Raw genomic sequence first — 16535 nt, 5'->3', positions numbered from 1 at the left:
GCGCATTTGCATTTGGCGAAATACTACAGTCACTACGCAGCCTATGGAAAGAGAGATGATGATCTAGTACGAGTAAGATCAGTCTGTGAGAGAAGGTCTGAATATAACAACGTTCTCCGTTTGATCCAGTCTTACTTTAAAGGACAGAATAGGATAGAACATTGCAGTGGAAGGACAGAGAGAAAGACATGCTGTATACTAAGAAGGGGTGGAAGATATGGAGAAAATATCACATCACGGTACTTTGTTTTGCTAACAAAATACCAACAATCATCAGCTCACCATCAGTCATTAAATATTTCCCTACAACAGCAGAGCCTATCAGACAGCATACATGATCTCAGATAATAGACCCTTGACGATTTGTAGCTATCGAAGAATCAAGAAGCTACAGAACCTAAGGCAGTTATTTACAGTATTCATTTTGGAGTGGAAACACTGAAATATAGTGAGGACAGAGAAATAGGCATGCTAGATATATATATATATATACTGTATATAAAGGAAGAAATAAATGATCACAGAATCAGATATAAAATACATCCGACAACATCGGCATCCTTCCAAAAGCTGCAGAGTGGAGGCGAAGCAGAAGCAAACAGTATAAGAAAAAAAAATTGGTTTAAAGTAGCCTGATTATATAAGTCTGTGCAAGTAAATTTAAACATCAGGAGCAGTCCAAAGCTTGGAGAAAATGTATTGCTGCAACGTAAATAAATGTTTGTGTACCAGTTGGACTGACTGTCCTCCCCCCAAGCAAAGATTCCATAGATGGTCTACGTTCCTTGTAGCTGATCATGAGGCAAAGGAACAAGAAAACATCAAAGGAGGAAAGTTAACAGCACTGAGACAAACGAAAACAAAAAAAGTAAACAAAAAAAACAAACAAAAAAAAACACAGACTAAACAAACCAAACACGTCCGTCAGATTTAACACAGAACAAAGTGAAGCATTATGATGTTTCGGGGTCTCGTTAGACGTCTTTCCACCCGGGAACCTGGTGTGTGAGACCACGTGAGTAAATCAGTAAGTAAGGTAGGTAGGTAGGTATCTATCTATCCATCTATCTATTCATCTATCTATCCATCTATCTATCCATCTATCTATCCATCTATCCATCTATCTATCTTTTTTTGGGGGTGGACCCCCACAATCTGCTGCTTAGAATCACATACATTGCAAAGAAATTAAAAACAATAATTGGAAGCAAGATAAATTTAATAAAAAGCTTGCATGTTAGAAAGGGGTGCATCCATACTGATACCGGTGTCTGCTGACTTGTTGATGAACATGAAATGACAGGCATCTGGGGGTGTTTCACTAAGGGCCTAATGGTTAGAGAGTTTGACTCCTAACCCTAAGGTTGTGGGTTCGAGTCTCAGGCCGGCAATACCACGACTGAGGTGCCCTTAAGTAAGGCACCGAACCCCCTCCAACTGCTCCCCGGGCGGCGCAGCATAAATGGTTGCCCACTGCTCCGGGTGTGTGTTCATGGTGTGTGTGTGTGTGTGTGTGTGTGTGTGTGTGTGTGTGTGTGTACACTTTGGATGGGTTAAATGCAGAGAACGAATTCCGAGTATGGGTCACCGTACTTAGCTGTAGGTCACGTCATTCACTATTTACGATGTCTCGTAGTGCAAAGCAGAGGTAAATAAAATGCTTCTGTCGTACACGACTGAGAAAAAAAAAATGATACCGAAGCATCCTTATTAAAAAAGTATAAGTAAATCATTAGGCTCCCTTTGTCTTCTATTCATTATACTCGGGTGAGTTTATATCATATGTACTTCAGACAATTTCTCCATATCATGCTAGGTTTTGCCCTGGTTTGGGTCAACGCCTCACCTCTGATGGAACTCCAGTTTGTTTTCCTTGGTGTGGTTGATGATAAGAAAAGGAGCTGCTCCGGCGTGATAATCAGAGAACCGGATCACAGCCGAATGCTCCGTCAGGTTCACGTCAACGATGATACCACCCAGCTGGAACACACAGAGAAAAAGCACAACCACGTTAATCGGCGTTCTTCTTCTATGAACGCGTGTTTAGGAGGATTTTATTCGTTTTTAAACTCACCGTGTTGTCGAGGTGCAGCAGGAGGCAGTTCTCGGGCTTATGGAAGGCGATGACTTGAGCGGTCGACTTGCAACCGTCCACCTTCACGCTGAGCTTCTTTGAATCTCTCTCTGGCCAGAATGGAGTGGCGGTCTGTGAACGAATCCTTTTCAATTAAAAGTCAATTTTCACTCAGAGCTATTCAAACTTTACTATTCACTATTCAGATATAACGTGCTAAAATTCACATTTGATGTCTGGTCAGGTGTGAATACATTTATCTGGTGATATATTATTAACACGAGAGCTGACCTCTCCAGGTTTTGCCTCAGTCCAGTCATCCTGCCCCTCTTCGCACACTCGGATTACGTGCTTTGTTTTGTTCACAAGCATGTAGAAGGGTAAGAACGTCACCAGGCGTGTCAGACTGAAACTGCTCGTGTCGATCTTCACCCCCACCTAAAAACAATTAGATTCTACGCATCAGTATAGTGTACTCATTTATATGTGGAAAAAAATACATTGTCATATATATTCAAATACAGCATAAGCAAAAAAAAAAATCACAGTGTATGAATTAAACTCCTACAATTACCCAAGAATTATAATTTTGCTATCTCTAGATTTTGCTGTTATTGTTACAAATCCGTGTGTGTGTGTGCGCGAGTGCGGTGGTTTAGTGGATAGCACATTTGCCTCACACCTCCACAGTTGGGGGTTCGATTCCTGCCTCCGCCTTGTGTGTGTGGAGTTTGTGTTTTCCCCCCCGTGCCCCCCGGTCCAAAGACATGCATGGTCGGTTGATTGGCATCTCTGGAAAATTGTCCATAGTGTGTGATTGTGTGAGTGAATGAGAGTGTGTGTGCCCTGTGATGGGTTGGCACTCCATCCAGGGTGTATCCTGCCTCGATGCCCGATGATGCCTGAGATAGGCACAGGCTCCCCGTGACCCGAGAAGTTCGGATAAGCGGTAGGAAATGAATGAATGAATGAATAAATGAATGTTACAAATCCCACTTTGAACTTGAGGTACATCCAAAAAACTTGTGTAATAATAAGTGTAATATTTTGCCTGTTGATCTATGTACACTATTTCAAATATTTACTCACTAGATAATCTTTGTCCCTTCCTTTACATTTAACGTCACCGTAACTACCGACTGTGTCTATCGAGAACTCGTCCGACAGCTCGCTGCCTGAAATCATCAAGCGGACCTGGGGAAGGAAAGAAAAGAAAGATCGGTTTAAATTAGAGTAGATCTCAGAAAACGGCGGTGATGTTGCATTATGTCAGTGTTCACACCTTGTTGTTCTGCAGAAAGTTACGTGGTTTAAAAGAGAACAGCAGAGGCATGTCGTAATCTTTGGGATGCTTGCGATGGATGTCGTCGGCTTTATACTGCAGCAGCCTTCCGGTCTTGTTCACCATCCAATAAGGAGAATGGATGGCTACAACAACTTGACCCACCTCCTTCTTCACGTGAACAGCGATATCGAGCTCCGCCTTCACGCCCTCCCCGTCTACCCCCTCGTCCAAACAGTGTGAGTGAAATGTGATGAAACTGATCTCGTCCTGGTCGGAGCGGAGCTGGTAGTTTGCCTCCCAGTCTTGTTGCAGGTAGCCGAGGACTTTCAGCTCCAGACTTGTGTGGTCCATGACGGCTGTGTGAAGTTGGGACGAGTGGCCTTCCTTCAACGATGTTGGGGCTGTGTTTCCGCTTCCCTTTCATTCAAAAACATGCGTAATTGATACAACAGCAAATACTAAAGGGAACCTGTAACTCAAATAGCACAGCATAGCATAAATCCTTAACCTTAAGTTTTAGCGAGACGATAGATACCATTAAGCTGTAGGTGATCTCGTAGGGAAGAAGGTTTCGGAGAAGCACGGTAGGCCACAGATGGAGGACGTACGGTTGGTCGTATTCCTCCTGAGTGCTGTGGGACATCACGGAGTCTTGAACGGATACCATGTTGACCTTGAAAATGCAAGCGGCGTCGCTATGGTGATGGCACGTCTTCTCCACACATTCGTTAGCTTTCTGACTGAGGTTTTGGTAGCTGAAGCTCTCAGAGCGCTCGTACTGCTCGTCTCCCTCCGTTACGGGCTGTAGGGTAAGCTCAGATCTGCAAGGACACCAGTTAATGAGGGCACATGGGCAACTTCTTGTTGTAAAATGACTCAATAAACATTACGTACAGAAAAACGGTAGGTTTTACTCATTCAACAACTCTACACATCATAAAAGGAATTACAGATCATGAATCGGAATTTCATAATGTTTCCAGAAGCACGTAACTGCTAATGTGTGTTATACAGTACCTGTAAGAGCCGAGAGGGACACAGAACTCCTCAGTGGGTGAAGATAGGCCTAGACACGTTGATCCCTCAAACACCCGGAACGGCAGCGAAAAGTGATTAATGATCTGGGTTTCAGGAGAAAAGTTCAGCCATATACTGGTTATTATTTCTATCAAATCAATAACTCAACAAAGCTTCCAATCATGTCGTGTCTGTTCGGTTGTACATGATTTCAACAATATTTTAATTGGGCTACGTGTTTGGTGTTTAAAGATACCAGAAAAGGTGACCGGATCTTGACAAACTTGCTGCCCTCATTGGAGTAAATCTGACAGACAAAGAAGCGTGTGACTCCAGAATCCAGGTGCACGACGCTGTACATACCACGGCCGACTTTGATCAGCGGGATGATGCTGGCTGAGGTGTGGCCGACAGGAGCTGGAAGCATCCATACAGGAAATTTGTACAGCGGTTAGAAAAGTAGTCGACTATATTTGCTAGTGCATTGACTAGTTTCCTATAACAGCACAGCCAGTCATGTTTTTTTTTTTATACACCTGAAAACATGCTATCTTACTGGGCTGGATGTAGTTTTTTTTGCTGCTTAGGCTGGTCATAGCCGAGAACTGATCAGGTTCTGCATCAGTTAGTGTGTAGTCCATGTTTAAGCTCTCGCCATCCTGCAGCTCCACCACGCGCTCTTTAGATTTCTTCCTGATAGGTTTAAACACTTCGCTGTAAAGAACAGACACCGGTAAACCTAACTGGTTCTTCACCACAAACGGAGCCTGGTCTTTCTGGAAACGGTCCGCTGTCTGCTTGGCGGCTTCGGCAAATGCCTGGGGTGAGAACGTGAACAGAGTGCATTGTGAAAAACGTATAGAAATATTTGACAAAATTCATTCTCTACATTAACAAAGCTTATATAGCACACTGGTGTGGATTTCTTGACTCTTATGGGTTAAAAGGTGATTAATAACTCGACTACGGTAACTTGTGACATGGCAGAAACTCAAATGACTAACAATAAACAATAAACAGAAAAATATTTATATGAATTTAATGAATTATTTAACATTATCCAAGAAGTCTCCTTCGAAGGAATACTTAAAAGGTGGGGTCTCCGATATTTAAGAAATGCTTCAGAAAACTGCATTGGGCCACCAAACAAAACAAAAAAATCGAAACAAATGTGTAGCCAATGAGCAGAAAGGGGCGGGTCTTGTCAATATGGGCGGAGAGAGTGTTCAGTGCGCATGTGTGACATTAGCAGAAAGCGGTTTTAACATTGACATGGAGGATAAAAACAAAGTAAGAAAGCAAGCGATGAAAGGCTTACGATAAGGACAAGAAGTAGGATGTGTTAATATAGGATCAGCTTTCCAGCGCTGGAGAGTGTTCAGTGCGCAATGTTAAAACCAAAAGAGGTTTTAACATTGACATGGAGGATTAAAAACAAAGAAAGAAAGCAAAGAAAGGCTTACGATAAGGCAAGAAGTAGGACCATGTTGATATAGGATCAGCTTTCCAGCGCTGGCCACATATTCACAGATTGGAGTTTCCCGAGTCAATAACTCCTGAGCTAAACGCTGTTACTACACAAATAACACCTCTTTTCTATCGTAGTAATGTAGAGAGGCAGCTACAACCGTGTTTTGTGTAGTAACAGCGTTTAGCTCAGGAGTTATTGACTCGGGAAACTCCAATCTGTGAATATGTGGCCGACTTCCTGCTCCTTCAGTTCTCTCCAGCGCTGGAAAGCTGATCCTATATTAACACGTCCTACTTCTTGCCTTATCGTAAGTCTTTCATCGCTTGCTTTCTTACTTTGTTTATATCCACCATGTCAATGTTAAAACCGCTTTCTGCTAATGTCACACATGCGCACTGAACACTCTCTCCGCCCATATCGAAAAGACCCGCCCCTTCATGCTCATTGGCTACATGTTTGTTTTGATTTTTGTTTAGCTTGTCACCCCGACTCAGTTTTCTGAAGCATTTCTCAAATATCGGAGACCCCACCTTCAATAATCTCTTTAACTTCAAGCGATAGAAAAAAAAAGAGAAGAGGCTGCTGGTGAAAACAGCGCCTTATAGCTGCTGTAATTTAAGTAAAAACAGGAATTCACTCATGTCACAGATGTTGTACGCAACCTAATAGTCAGAAGCTCACATCACATTTACATTAGAGTGTATTATTTTAATGTCGATCTGAAAAATTTCATACCGTTCCCAAATTACTGAGCATGTTCAGTCCACATTTGGAGAGAGTAATGTTTAGCTGGTCTTTGCTATTGATGCTGATTACGGTTTTGTAATCCGGCACAATGTAGTCCACCTCGTCGGAAACGACGGAAGGTTTCACTGGCTTTTTCTTCATCTGTGTATTAAGGAAGAACGCGTCTTTAATAAATGGCATTTGTGAACGTTAAGTTTGCATCAGTGTTGTTTAAAAAAAATAAAATAACATGATGAATATTTATTAGCCTGTGACCTTTAGTTCCAGTGTCCATGGTCTGAAACCATCTTTGGTTTCGTCTTCAAGTGGCTCCAAAAGTGGTTCCCACACACCCAAAATCTCGTTATAATAATTAACCTAAAACATAGATTTTTGAGGCTTTGTTTATATAGAGCTCAAAAAATCGAAACAATTTCAGCATAGTTTCAAAGTATGTTACGGCAGTAATACGTTAATGTATTGATTATATTTTCAAAATGAATCACTTTTCTAAAATTCTTTTAAAGGGTATCTTCTAAACTCTAACTCGGACAAACCTCCATGTTAAGGTGACACTGCAGGTTGATCAGAGTGCTCCAGTTCTTCACATCTCCGTAAAAAGAGGATTTGGCAAGCAGCATGGGGACGGTGCGATGACCCACACCTGCCTCTAGGGTCAAGCAAATGGAGACAATACTAAGCTCGAGTGACTCGCCCTTGGGGATAAGCGGGGCCAAGGACTGAACATCTTCCTCTCCCTCTTCCTCCAGAAACCAGAATTTGGGGTCCCGGCAGTCCCTGCGCTCCCACAGTTCGGGAGGCACGGGGCTCTCCAACTCCTCGGGGGTCTCAGCTGCAGGGGTCAGCGCTGACTGGATAGTGATGACCGTGTTTATAATGATGGGTGACACCTAGAAGTGAAAAAAAAGTTAGATATGATAAAGGTAAGATGAAGATAAATGTTTTCAGATATGCACGTTACAGTATGTTAGAAGGACCTGATTTTACCTTCAAGGTGAGGGAGTTCATGGACAGCTGTATGGTTTGAGGCTGAGTAGGTGTCTGTGTTTGTTTGAAGAACACCTGGCATGGTTGCAGCACTGTGGTGACGTTGCTCTCGTCTTCACCACACACAAACGGGCATGCTACCACCTTCAGGTCAGTGACGGCGGCCGTCATTTGCTGATTGGCAGCGTCACTTTTCATCACCAGCTCACACTGCATGGTCATTACAAGGGCCGGGGCATCGGCACGGCTCAGGTCGGCCACAAACACGATCTCGGGGTTCCTCACCATCACGTTCATCTCTGTTTTTGCCACTACGGGCTGAGGAGGAGCTGCTGTAGAATACACAGTGTATTAAATCTGCTGCCAAGATTCACAAGAATAAAAAAAGCAATACAAACAATACCTCCTCTATCTGTTACTTGGAATATAATTTACAGATAAGCGGATAAAGGTTTATTAGCAAAGTCACCGGCGTCTTTGGTGGAGGTAGATGCTGGTTTGCTGCTCTTAGGTTGCTTGGAGAAACCCTGATCCATAGATTTCAGAAAGACATCAACCACCGTGAGCAGGAACTCCATGCTGGCGCAGAGGTAAAGATCCTGGACTACAGTGTCGAGGGTGGTGCCATCCCGGCCTTGGCGATAGTTCACCTCCACCATGACATTCTTCTCAGCACCCTTTCGCATTGCCATCATCCTGACGTACACATGAAACACATACACACGTATGTTAAGACTTGATATAGCATACATGTTTGCACATATATACACACATTTATTAATTCATGGTGTCTGACCTGGAAGTGATCATGTTGACCCTCTTTCTCTTATCATCCAGCAGGCATTCGGTGAGTTTAACAGAGGCCTTCATGGAGCTGTCGGAGAACATGTGAACTGAAGTGGAGATGGTGCCCAGGGTGAACTCCGCCAGCTTCAGCTGTTCGTCATGAGAGTCCAGCAACGCAATCTGAACATAAACTCACTCAAATTATTTAAACATTTTACTTTATTATACGGTATGCTGTGTTTCCAGAAAGCGTCTCTGCCGGTTATGAGCATCTTATGCTGGGATCTGTAAACTCGGTGCTAGGTAGATGTGGTGGAGTTCCTAGAGATCATGCTGTGTTACCTCACTTCCACTTGAGCTGTAGAGGACCAGAGTCATTGAATCAAACTTGAAGTGGAGTTTTAGAGTGCTTTTCAGTTTGGCGGCCTTCTGTCCTTCCACGACTGCTGCTGTTACCACTGTGTTCCCTGCTGGTCAATTACAAACGACAGACACCTTACACTAACGTTCACTTATACAGCCACTTCACATTTGCCATTAAAGGTGCGGTGTACGATGTTTGAAAGCCAATGTTGATATTTGAAATCACCAAAACAGACACGCCCCTAACCCAAATGGGTGTCGCCCCTGTTTTGATAGCTCCGCCCCACACATACATACGCAACCCAGGCAACTATTATGGCGGAACCTGCTGGGGCAGCTGACCGAGGGGATGTTTTTATCAATAAATGCACTGAATGAGTAATACTATGGTAATACAGGTCAAATGTGTTTTTGTAGTACTGTAATGTCAATGTTTCAATGTTTCACTGAACACTCTCTCCGCCGCATATTGACAAGACACACCCCTTTCTGCTCATTGGCTACATGTTTGTTTTGTTAGTCGGCCCGACTCGGTTTTCTGAAGCATTTTTCCAACATCGTGCACCTCACCTTTAAAGTCTCCTGAATTTTTTTTATGTTTACTACAAAGCTTGATGAAGGGGAGATTCTCAGTGGATGTCAGTAACAAACAACTGCTACTGTGTCATAAATATATTAGTTGGAATCACGATCCAGTATGCAAATCTGGCTCAAGTAACACTGGTTTACGTGAAGGAAGGAGTGGATGTGGGTGTTTTATTCTGTAATAACATGTTTTATTCTCCATTTCCAGTACAATTCAGCAAGGTCTACGGTTTTCAGAAGCACATAGTAACAATTTCAGTTAAAGAAAAAAAAAAAACTAAATCTCACCATGTAAAGATTTTTCCACGATTGTCATACATTTACTGCAACAAAGTGTATGTGTGTGTGTGTGTGTGTGTGTACCTCCAGATTCCTGGGAATCTTTGCCAGACGCGGTCTCCGCCTTATCAGGACTTTTAGGTGCAGGACCTGCATCAGAGGTCTCGGACAGGTTGTCAGTGAGAGTTCGCAAAACCACAGTGAGGTCCTCCTGACTCAGGATTAGCTACAGTGTAAACACACACACACACACACACACACACACACACACACACACACACACACACACACACACACACAATTAAAAATACCTTCACAAATACAACACACTGGCTTTCTGGATAAACAAACACCCACTTACAGTCATGGGTTTGAGGTGTGCGTTGATCTGGTTGTCAGGGATGCTGTAATACCAGGAGGCAGAGAGATTGCGCTTGATTGACAGATCCATATTTACAGGCTTTAGCAACTGGATCTCGCTCTGGAACTTGCCATCCTTAAATGTAGTTCTAAAAGACACACACAGCAAAAATCATTCCTTCATATTTAAAGTTTGATCCATGTGAATAAATAAAAAAATCCAGTTTAACACACCTGTACATCTTCAGCTCACTCAGAGCCACGGTCATGATGTCGAGGATGGGAGGAATCTTAGTGTGTGTTTTAGAGGGCACGATCTCAAAGACGTTCTTGACGGTCACCAAACCCAAATCGGCGACAATGACGTCAGTAGAAACGGAGGATTGTGGGAGGAAAACGACAGGTGCTTTGATGTTCACGTTCAGTGAAATGCGAGTGCATTTCTCAGCGAGCTCCAACACGCCCGTGGCCGCTTTCTCTGCCGCCTGCACTGTGACCTCCGCTAGAGCGTCTTTAGCTTCCTGGAAGTTATTGATGAAGGCCTGGAGCGGTAGCAGTGAGCGAGCGAGAGATATAGAATGAATCTATGCCGATTCCCATGTCCTACTAGCCATGTGATATAAACTCTTTCACGCATTGTTGTAGGTTTGATTCGATTTAAAAATTAACACGCTCACCAGTATTGAGGAGACAAACTTGTTGAGGAAGATGACCTGGATACAGCCCACAGTCAGAGTGACACTAGAGTCCACTATCTGCATATCTGTGTAGGCGTCTCCGTCTGTGGCGTCCACGTAATTCACCATGTGGAAAACGAACACGTCCTTATCCGCTACAGACACCGCCTGGAAGGAACCGTTACAGGGACACCGTCTTAAGACTTTTAACCGACTGAGCCACGGTCTATGGATCGTATGAGATATTTTCTAGACTGAATTGTGAATAGATCTGACATTGATCTCACCTTTTTGTACAGAGCATCTTTGTCACAGTCCAATATGACAATATTCTTCAGGTTAGCCAGGATCTCGACTGATTTCTTTTTCATCTGTACTTCAGATACCAGACCTAAAAAAAAGGAGGGAAAAAATAACGAGAGAGCGTTATTCTTTTAATTTAGTGGATTCTGACTACATAGAAAACAAAAACAGGAAAAAAAAACAACCTGTGATGACATTAGCTGCTTTTAATATAAGCATTAATATTAAAAGGCGGGGTCTCCGATTTCTGAAAGCCAATGTTGACATATAAAATCACCAAAACAAACACGCCCCTAACCCAAACGGGTCCCACCCCTGTTTCGATAGCTCCGCCCACACATACATACGTAACCCAGGCAACTAATGGAAAGAAATGTGTCTTTATCATAGCTGAAGGGAAGAACGATACGACTGCAGATAAACAAACAAGCAAAAATGACACACAAGCATAATGATGTAAAGGACAAAGGCATATATTAGTTCTGTGTAACAAAGCAAAACCAACGTTACTCACCTATCGAGAAGGAAAAAAGCGCCTCGGCGTCTTAAGTAAAGTCGGCCACATATTCACAGGTCGGAGTTTCCCGAGTCAATAACTCCTGAGCTAAACGCTGTTACTACACAAAACACGGTTGTAGCTGCATCTCTACATTATTACGATAGAAAAGAGGTGTTATTTGTGTAGTAACAGCGTTTAGCTCAGGAGTTATTGACTCGGGAAACTCCAACCTGTGAATATGTGGCCAGCGCTGGAAAGCTGATCCTATATCAACATGGTCCTACTTCTTGCCTTATCGTAAGCCTTTCTTTGCTTTCTTTCTTTGTTTTTAATCCTCCATGTCAATGTTAAAACCTCTTTTGGTTTTAACATTGCGCACTGAACACTCTCTCCGCCGCATATTGACAAGCCCCGCCCCTTTCTGCTCATTGGCTACACGTTAGTTTTGATTTTTGTTTACTATTCGGCCCGAAAATTGGAGACCCTGCCTTTAATAGAAAATTGCTTCTGCTTTTAAAGTTGAAAAATATACAATTTATTTCCTTTCTGAGATCACGGTTAGGGTTAAATTAAGTGATGTGACAAGTGACGTCACATATGGCTTTCAGAATTCGTTCTCAGCGTTTAACCCATCCAAAGTGCACACACACACAGCAGTTCTGTAACCTTCGGGTTACAAGTCAGACTCTCTAACCGTGACTTCCCCCATTTATTTATTTATTTTAGCTGATTAATGATCAGCTGTAGATATTTCTAATAAATATAAGCAGTTACATATGTTACATGTGTACAAACTGATGTCCTGAAAGTGTGTGTGTCTGTGTGTGTGTTTTTGTACCTTCTATACTGATCTCAGAGATTCTGGCTTTCTCTCCTCTGATGAAGACCTTCAGACAGGACAAATCTGCTCTGATGTGCAAATTAACCACATCTTCAAACTTTGACTTCTTTGTAGCTGCAGTAAGGAGGCAGAACAAACATAGATAGTGAGAACAAAAGAGGACTTATTAAAAAAATATATTGAAATGAAAAACACCAAATTATAGAGAGATTGAAAAAAAGCAGGAAATCCGAGTAACGTGATGGAATCTCAGCAGCAATACAAGCCCAGTGAAGCTGATGTATAATACACTATAACTACACAAATCTCCTCTGATACTGACAGTCTGAATTAAAGCAACATTACAGGATTTCTTGGCAATTGTGGACTCCTCTTTCTTCTCCTCCTCGCTGTCTCCTTCTCCGTCATCATCCTGTTGGGGTGCAGGCTGCTCAACAGGTTCCTCCTTCTTGGTAGGAGGAAGGAGGCTGTTCAGGAAGTTCATAGAGTTGAGCAGGGCTTCAGTGTGGAGGTGCACGTCCAAGGAGGAGAAGTTAACCTGTGATTTACAATTTATATGTTTATTTATTATTATTTATTATAGATTTGTATACACACATATACACATGGGTGTAAATTTCATTTAGCAGTAGAGGGGGAAAACAAATATAAAAGTTCTCATGAGCAATTTTTGAAGGGAGACACAAATAATAGTCTAATTGTACTTATAAAGGTTATTATTGTAGCATGGAGACTTTATGGTTATTTTCAAAGTTTTTCTTCAAAGAAAGTAAAACTATCATAAAAAATAATCACAACAATAAAAACAAGGAATTAAAAAGGGTTAAAGGTTACAGTGCACTATGCAACAAGCTATTGTAAACAAGCGAACGTTAACTAGAATATTTTAAATCGCTAATATAGCAGATTCATGGAAAATTACATCGGTAATCAGCATAACCACAACTAATTTATGAATGAATCTGCATCAACTACATTAAAGAGAATCGCTTTATTTAAAGTGAACACACAAACACAAAGCTTACACACATATACATATATATACACACACACACACAAACATATATATTACAATATATATATATATATATATAAATAGTTTACAATATGATGATTTCTCACAGTATGTACATCCAATGAAATCAGGGTTCCCTTCCTACTTCCCTTCTCTTCATCTGGCTAATTATTTCAAGGCTAATAACTCTTCTAATATTACTTAGCATTACTTACATTACTTGCAGGTAACATGAGCAAGAAAGTCAATCGACAACATTCCAACTGACCCATGTTTCAGCACAGCTTCCAACAACTTCAAAATAACTAGGTGCTCGGACTTACCTTGATAAGTTGCTCTGTGTTGTTATACAGCGATTTAAAATCTGGTGCGTTCTTGTCCGCCTAAAAAGAAAAAAAGACAGGTTCTAAGTATGAGTACTCGGTTCTCCTAGAGTCCACCAAACGTAGTACCAGAAAGCACTAACCTTAATGTACTCCAGCGTGAGCAGGTCGTCCTCCGTGTTATCCAGTGTGGTGATGAGGTGAACCTTTTTATCTTCTCCATCTTTAAACACAAAAAGATGAATACATCTTTCTGAAAAGTGTGATCATGACAACAACAATGTGTGTGTGTGTGTGTGTATTTGGGTGGACATACCCTTGTACTCTGAGCACTCCAGGCAGATTTCCCGCAGAAATGTGTTGGAGGACATATCAAACGTGCGCACTTTCAGCTCTGTGCCCAGACCCTCGATTTCCAGACGCAGGACCGGAGCTTCAGAGCCTTCTAAAAGGCGGCACAACTGGACGGACAACTACAGAAAATAAAGAAGAGGAAAAACTCTAAGGAAGTAAATTCTCTACATGAAAATAATAAGAAGTCCTTCCAGGAGAGTACAAGGAGAAATAAAAAGAATCCTACTTTCTTTAAAAATAAATTAAGAGTAAATAAATGACGAACATCGATGGACAGATTCGTACATAACATGCTAAAGAATGATAAAGTTTTCACACCATGTTTATCTCAAAATTCAGCAGAAATTCTGTCATGTTCTTTTTGGGGTCATGTTTCACCATCGCCTTCCTCTTTACAGAGGTCGATCTCTCTAGGGAGCCAGCGCTGGCTTCGAAGAATGGCAGGTCCTCAATTGGTGAACTGGGTGCATCGAAGAACAAATCCTCCTCCGATCCTGATACACACACACACACACACACACACACACACACACACACACACACACACACAGTCACACAATTTATTGTACACTAAAATACCCCACACTCTAAAACATCCTACAGTGCATCATCAGCTAAGTTATTAAAAATGATAAGTATATGCCATCCACCAAAATTCAGTGAACACGTAAGGAGGAGAAGCAAGCGAGTGGTTAAGTTTACGTCTGAAATATCTAGAGAGATTCGCAGATTAGACAGGAGAAGCTGTTCAGGAGAAACTACAGCCAAGAAACAGCTGTAAGAGTGTCAGAGTCGTGGTTGTGTCATAACCTTTCCACTATTTCTAATGGTGTAACACGGGATGTTGAAAGGTTGGGAAATATTTACGTAACCAAACCTAAACTGGTACATTTCCAGAACTTGTTTTGATCGCTCCGTTACTGTTTGTTCAGCCATGTTCTCTGACAGACTCCCAGGAACAGGTGTAGCAGTGGTTCCAACAAATGATGTGACTTCTAATACACTAAAACTGATTAACAGGTGTCATGCTTGACTGACAACCTACTATCCAGCTATTCTATGTGCATGTGCATGTGCATGTATGTGTGTGTGTGTGTGTGTGTGTGTGTGTCTAACCAGAGTCAAATATTATTGAGGAGCGCAGATCAACCATAGCTGGTTTTCTGGGGGTCAGCTGAGGGGTGTCTCTCGGTTTGACAACCTTAAGATATACAAAGGAAACACACTGTCAGACATACTGTATAGGACTACATAAACCACACACACACTCACACACACACACAGACACACACTCACCCACAGACACACACTCACCCACAGACACACACTCACCCACTCACACACAGACAAAACACAAATAACAAAAAAAAAGAAAGAAAAAAAGACAAAAACAAAAAAAGAATAAAAAAAAAAAACAAAAAACCAAAAAAAAAAAAAAAAAAAAAAAACAAAAAAAAAAAAAAACAAACACAATAAAAAAAAAATTTAAAAAAAAAAAAAAAGAAAAAAAACAAAAAAAAACAAAAAAAAAAATATAAAAAAAAAAAAAAAAAAAAAAAAAAAAACAAAACAAAAAAAGAAAAAAAAACAAAAAAAGAAACCAAAAGAAAAAAAAAACACAAAGAACAAAATAAAAAAAAACACAAAAAAAAAAACAAAAGAACGAAAACAAAAAAAAAAGAACGAAAACAAAAAAAAAAAAAACAAACTGCAAACACACACAAAAGAACAAACAACACAAAAAACAACAAACAAAAAACACGAACGAAAAAACACACACGAACACACAACAAACACGAACGCACAACACACACACAACACACAGAAGAACAAACACACGGAACGCACACACACACGAACGACACAACACACGAAAGAAACACACAAGAACCACAACACACAACGCAACACACACGAACGCACAAACACACAAAACTCAACAAACACAACACACGAAGCACACACACCACACACTCGAAAGCAACACACACAAACAAAAAACAAGAACACACAAACACAGAACGCACACACACACACACACACACGAACCACACACAACACGAACGACACACACACACAACACACACGAACGCACACACACACACACACACACAACACACCACACAACACAACACACAAACACACACACACACGACAGCACAAAACACACACAACGCACACACACAAACAACACACACACGAAACGCACACACACACGAACGCACACACACACACACACGAACGCACACACACAACACACGAACGCACACACACACACACGACACACACACACACACACACGAACTCACACAACACACACACAACACAACACACACACACTAAACACACAAAAACGACACACAACACACGAACACACAACACAACACAACACAACACACAAACACACACAGAACAACACACAAGACACACACAAAAAACACAACAGACACACAAAAAACACACACAAGAAAGCACACAACACACAACAGAAAGCAACACAAACAAAACAAAGCAAAAACACAACACAAAAAGAAACACAAAAACAAAACAAAAACACACAAAAAAACAC

The 16535-nt window shown here is 41.5% G+C and overlaps 1 protein-coding gene across 2 annotated transcripts in view; it reads right to left on the bottom strand.

Moving 5' to 3' along the window:
* vps13a (vacuolar protein sorting 13 homolog A) overlaps positions 1-16535 on the bottom strand; it is a 44340-nt gene that overhangs the window by 13545 nt on the left and 14260 nt on the right. The window contains exons 24-51 of one of the 2 annotated variants that reach the window (XM_047822855.1): positions 15083-15167; positions 14285-14460; positions 13929-14085; positions 13756-13835; positions 13613-13672; positions 12620-12812; positions 12272-12388; positions 10919-11022; positions 10632-10799; positions 10189-10496; positions 9956-10103; positions 9679-9820; positions 8710-8837; positions 8378-8547; positions 8051-8277; positions 7582-7910; positions 7131-7484; positions 6850-6951; positions 6583-6735; positions 4933-5194; positions 4633-4793; positions 4377-4480; positions 3895-4180; positions 3357-3776; positions 3164-3268; positions 2366-2512; positions 2075-2206; positions 1847-1980 (exon numbers count right to left, since the gene is read on the bottom strand). In XM_047822855.1, the coding sequence (XP_047678811.1) occupies positions 1847-1980; positions 2075-2206; positions 2366-2512; positions 3164-3268; positions 3357-3776; positions 3895-4180; positions 4377-4480; positions 4633-4793; positions 4933-5194; positions 6583-6735; positions 6850-6951; positions 7131-7484; positions 7582-7910; positions 8051-8277; positions 8378-8547; positions 8710-8837; positions 9679-9820; positions 9956-10103; positions 10189-10496; positions 10632-10799; positions 10919-11022; positions 12272-12388; positions 12620-12812; positions 13613-13672; positions 13756-13835; positions 13929-14085; positions 14285-14460; positions 15083-15167 (4952 nt within the window). Of the gene's footprint in view, positions 1-1846; positions 1981-2074; positions 2207-2365; positions 2513-3163; positions 3269-3356; positions 3777-3894; positions 4181-4376; positions 4481-4632; positions 4794-4932; positions 5195-6582; positions 6736-6849; positions 6952-7130; positions 7485-7581; positions 7914-8050; positions 8278-8377; positions 8548-8709; positions 8838-9678; positions 9821-9955; positions 10104-10188; positions 10497-10631; positions 10800-10918; positions 11023-12271; positions 12389-12619; positions 12813-13612; positions 13673-13755; positions 13836-13928; positions 14086-14284; positions 14461-15082; positions 15168-16535 lie in introns of both variants that reach the window. The other variant, XM_027167458.2, reaches the window with a different exon arrangement.

The sequence above is a fragment of the Tachysurus fulvidraco genome, chromosome 14 (genome assembly GCF_022655615.1).
Source record: "Tachysurus fulvidraco isolate hzauxx_2018 chromosome 14, HZAU_PFXX_2.0, whole genome shotgun sequence".
In the NCBI taxonomy this organism is placed as follows: domain Eukaryota; kingdom Metazoa; phylum Chordata; class Actinopteri; order Siluriformes; family Bagridae; genus Tachysurus; species Tachysurus fulvidraco.
This window is presented reverse-complemented; position numbering and strand designations above follow the sequence as displayed.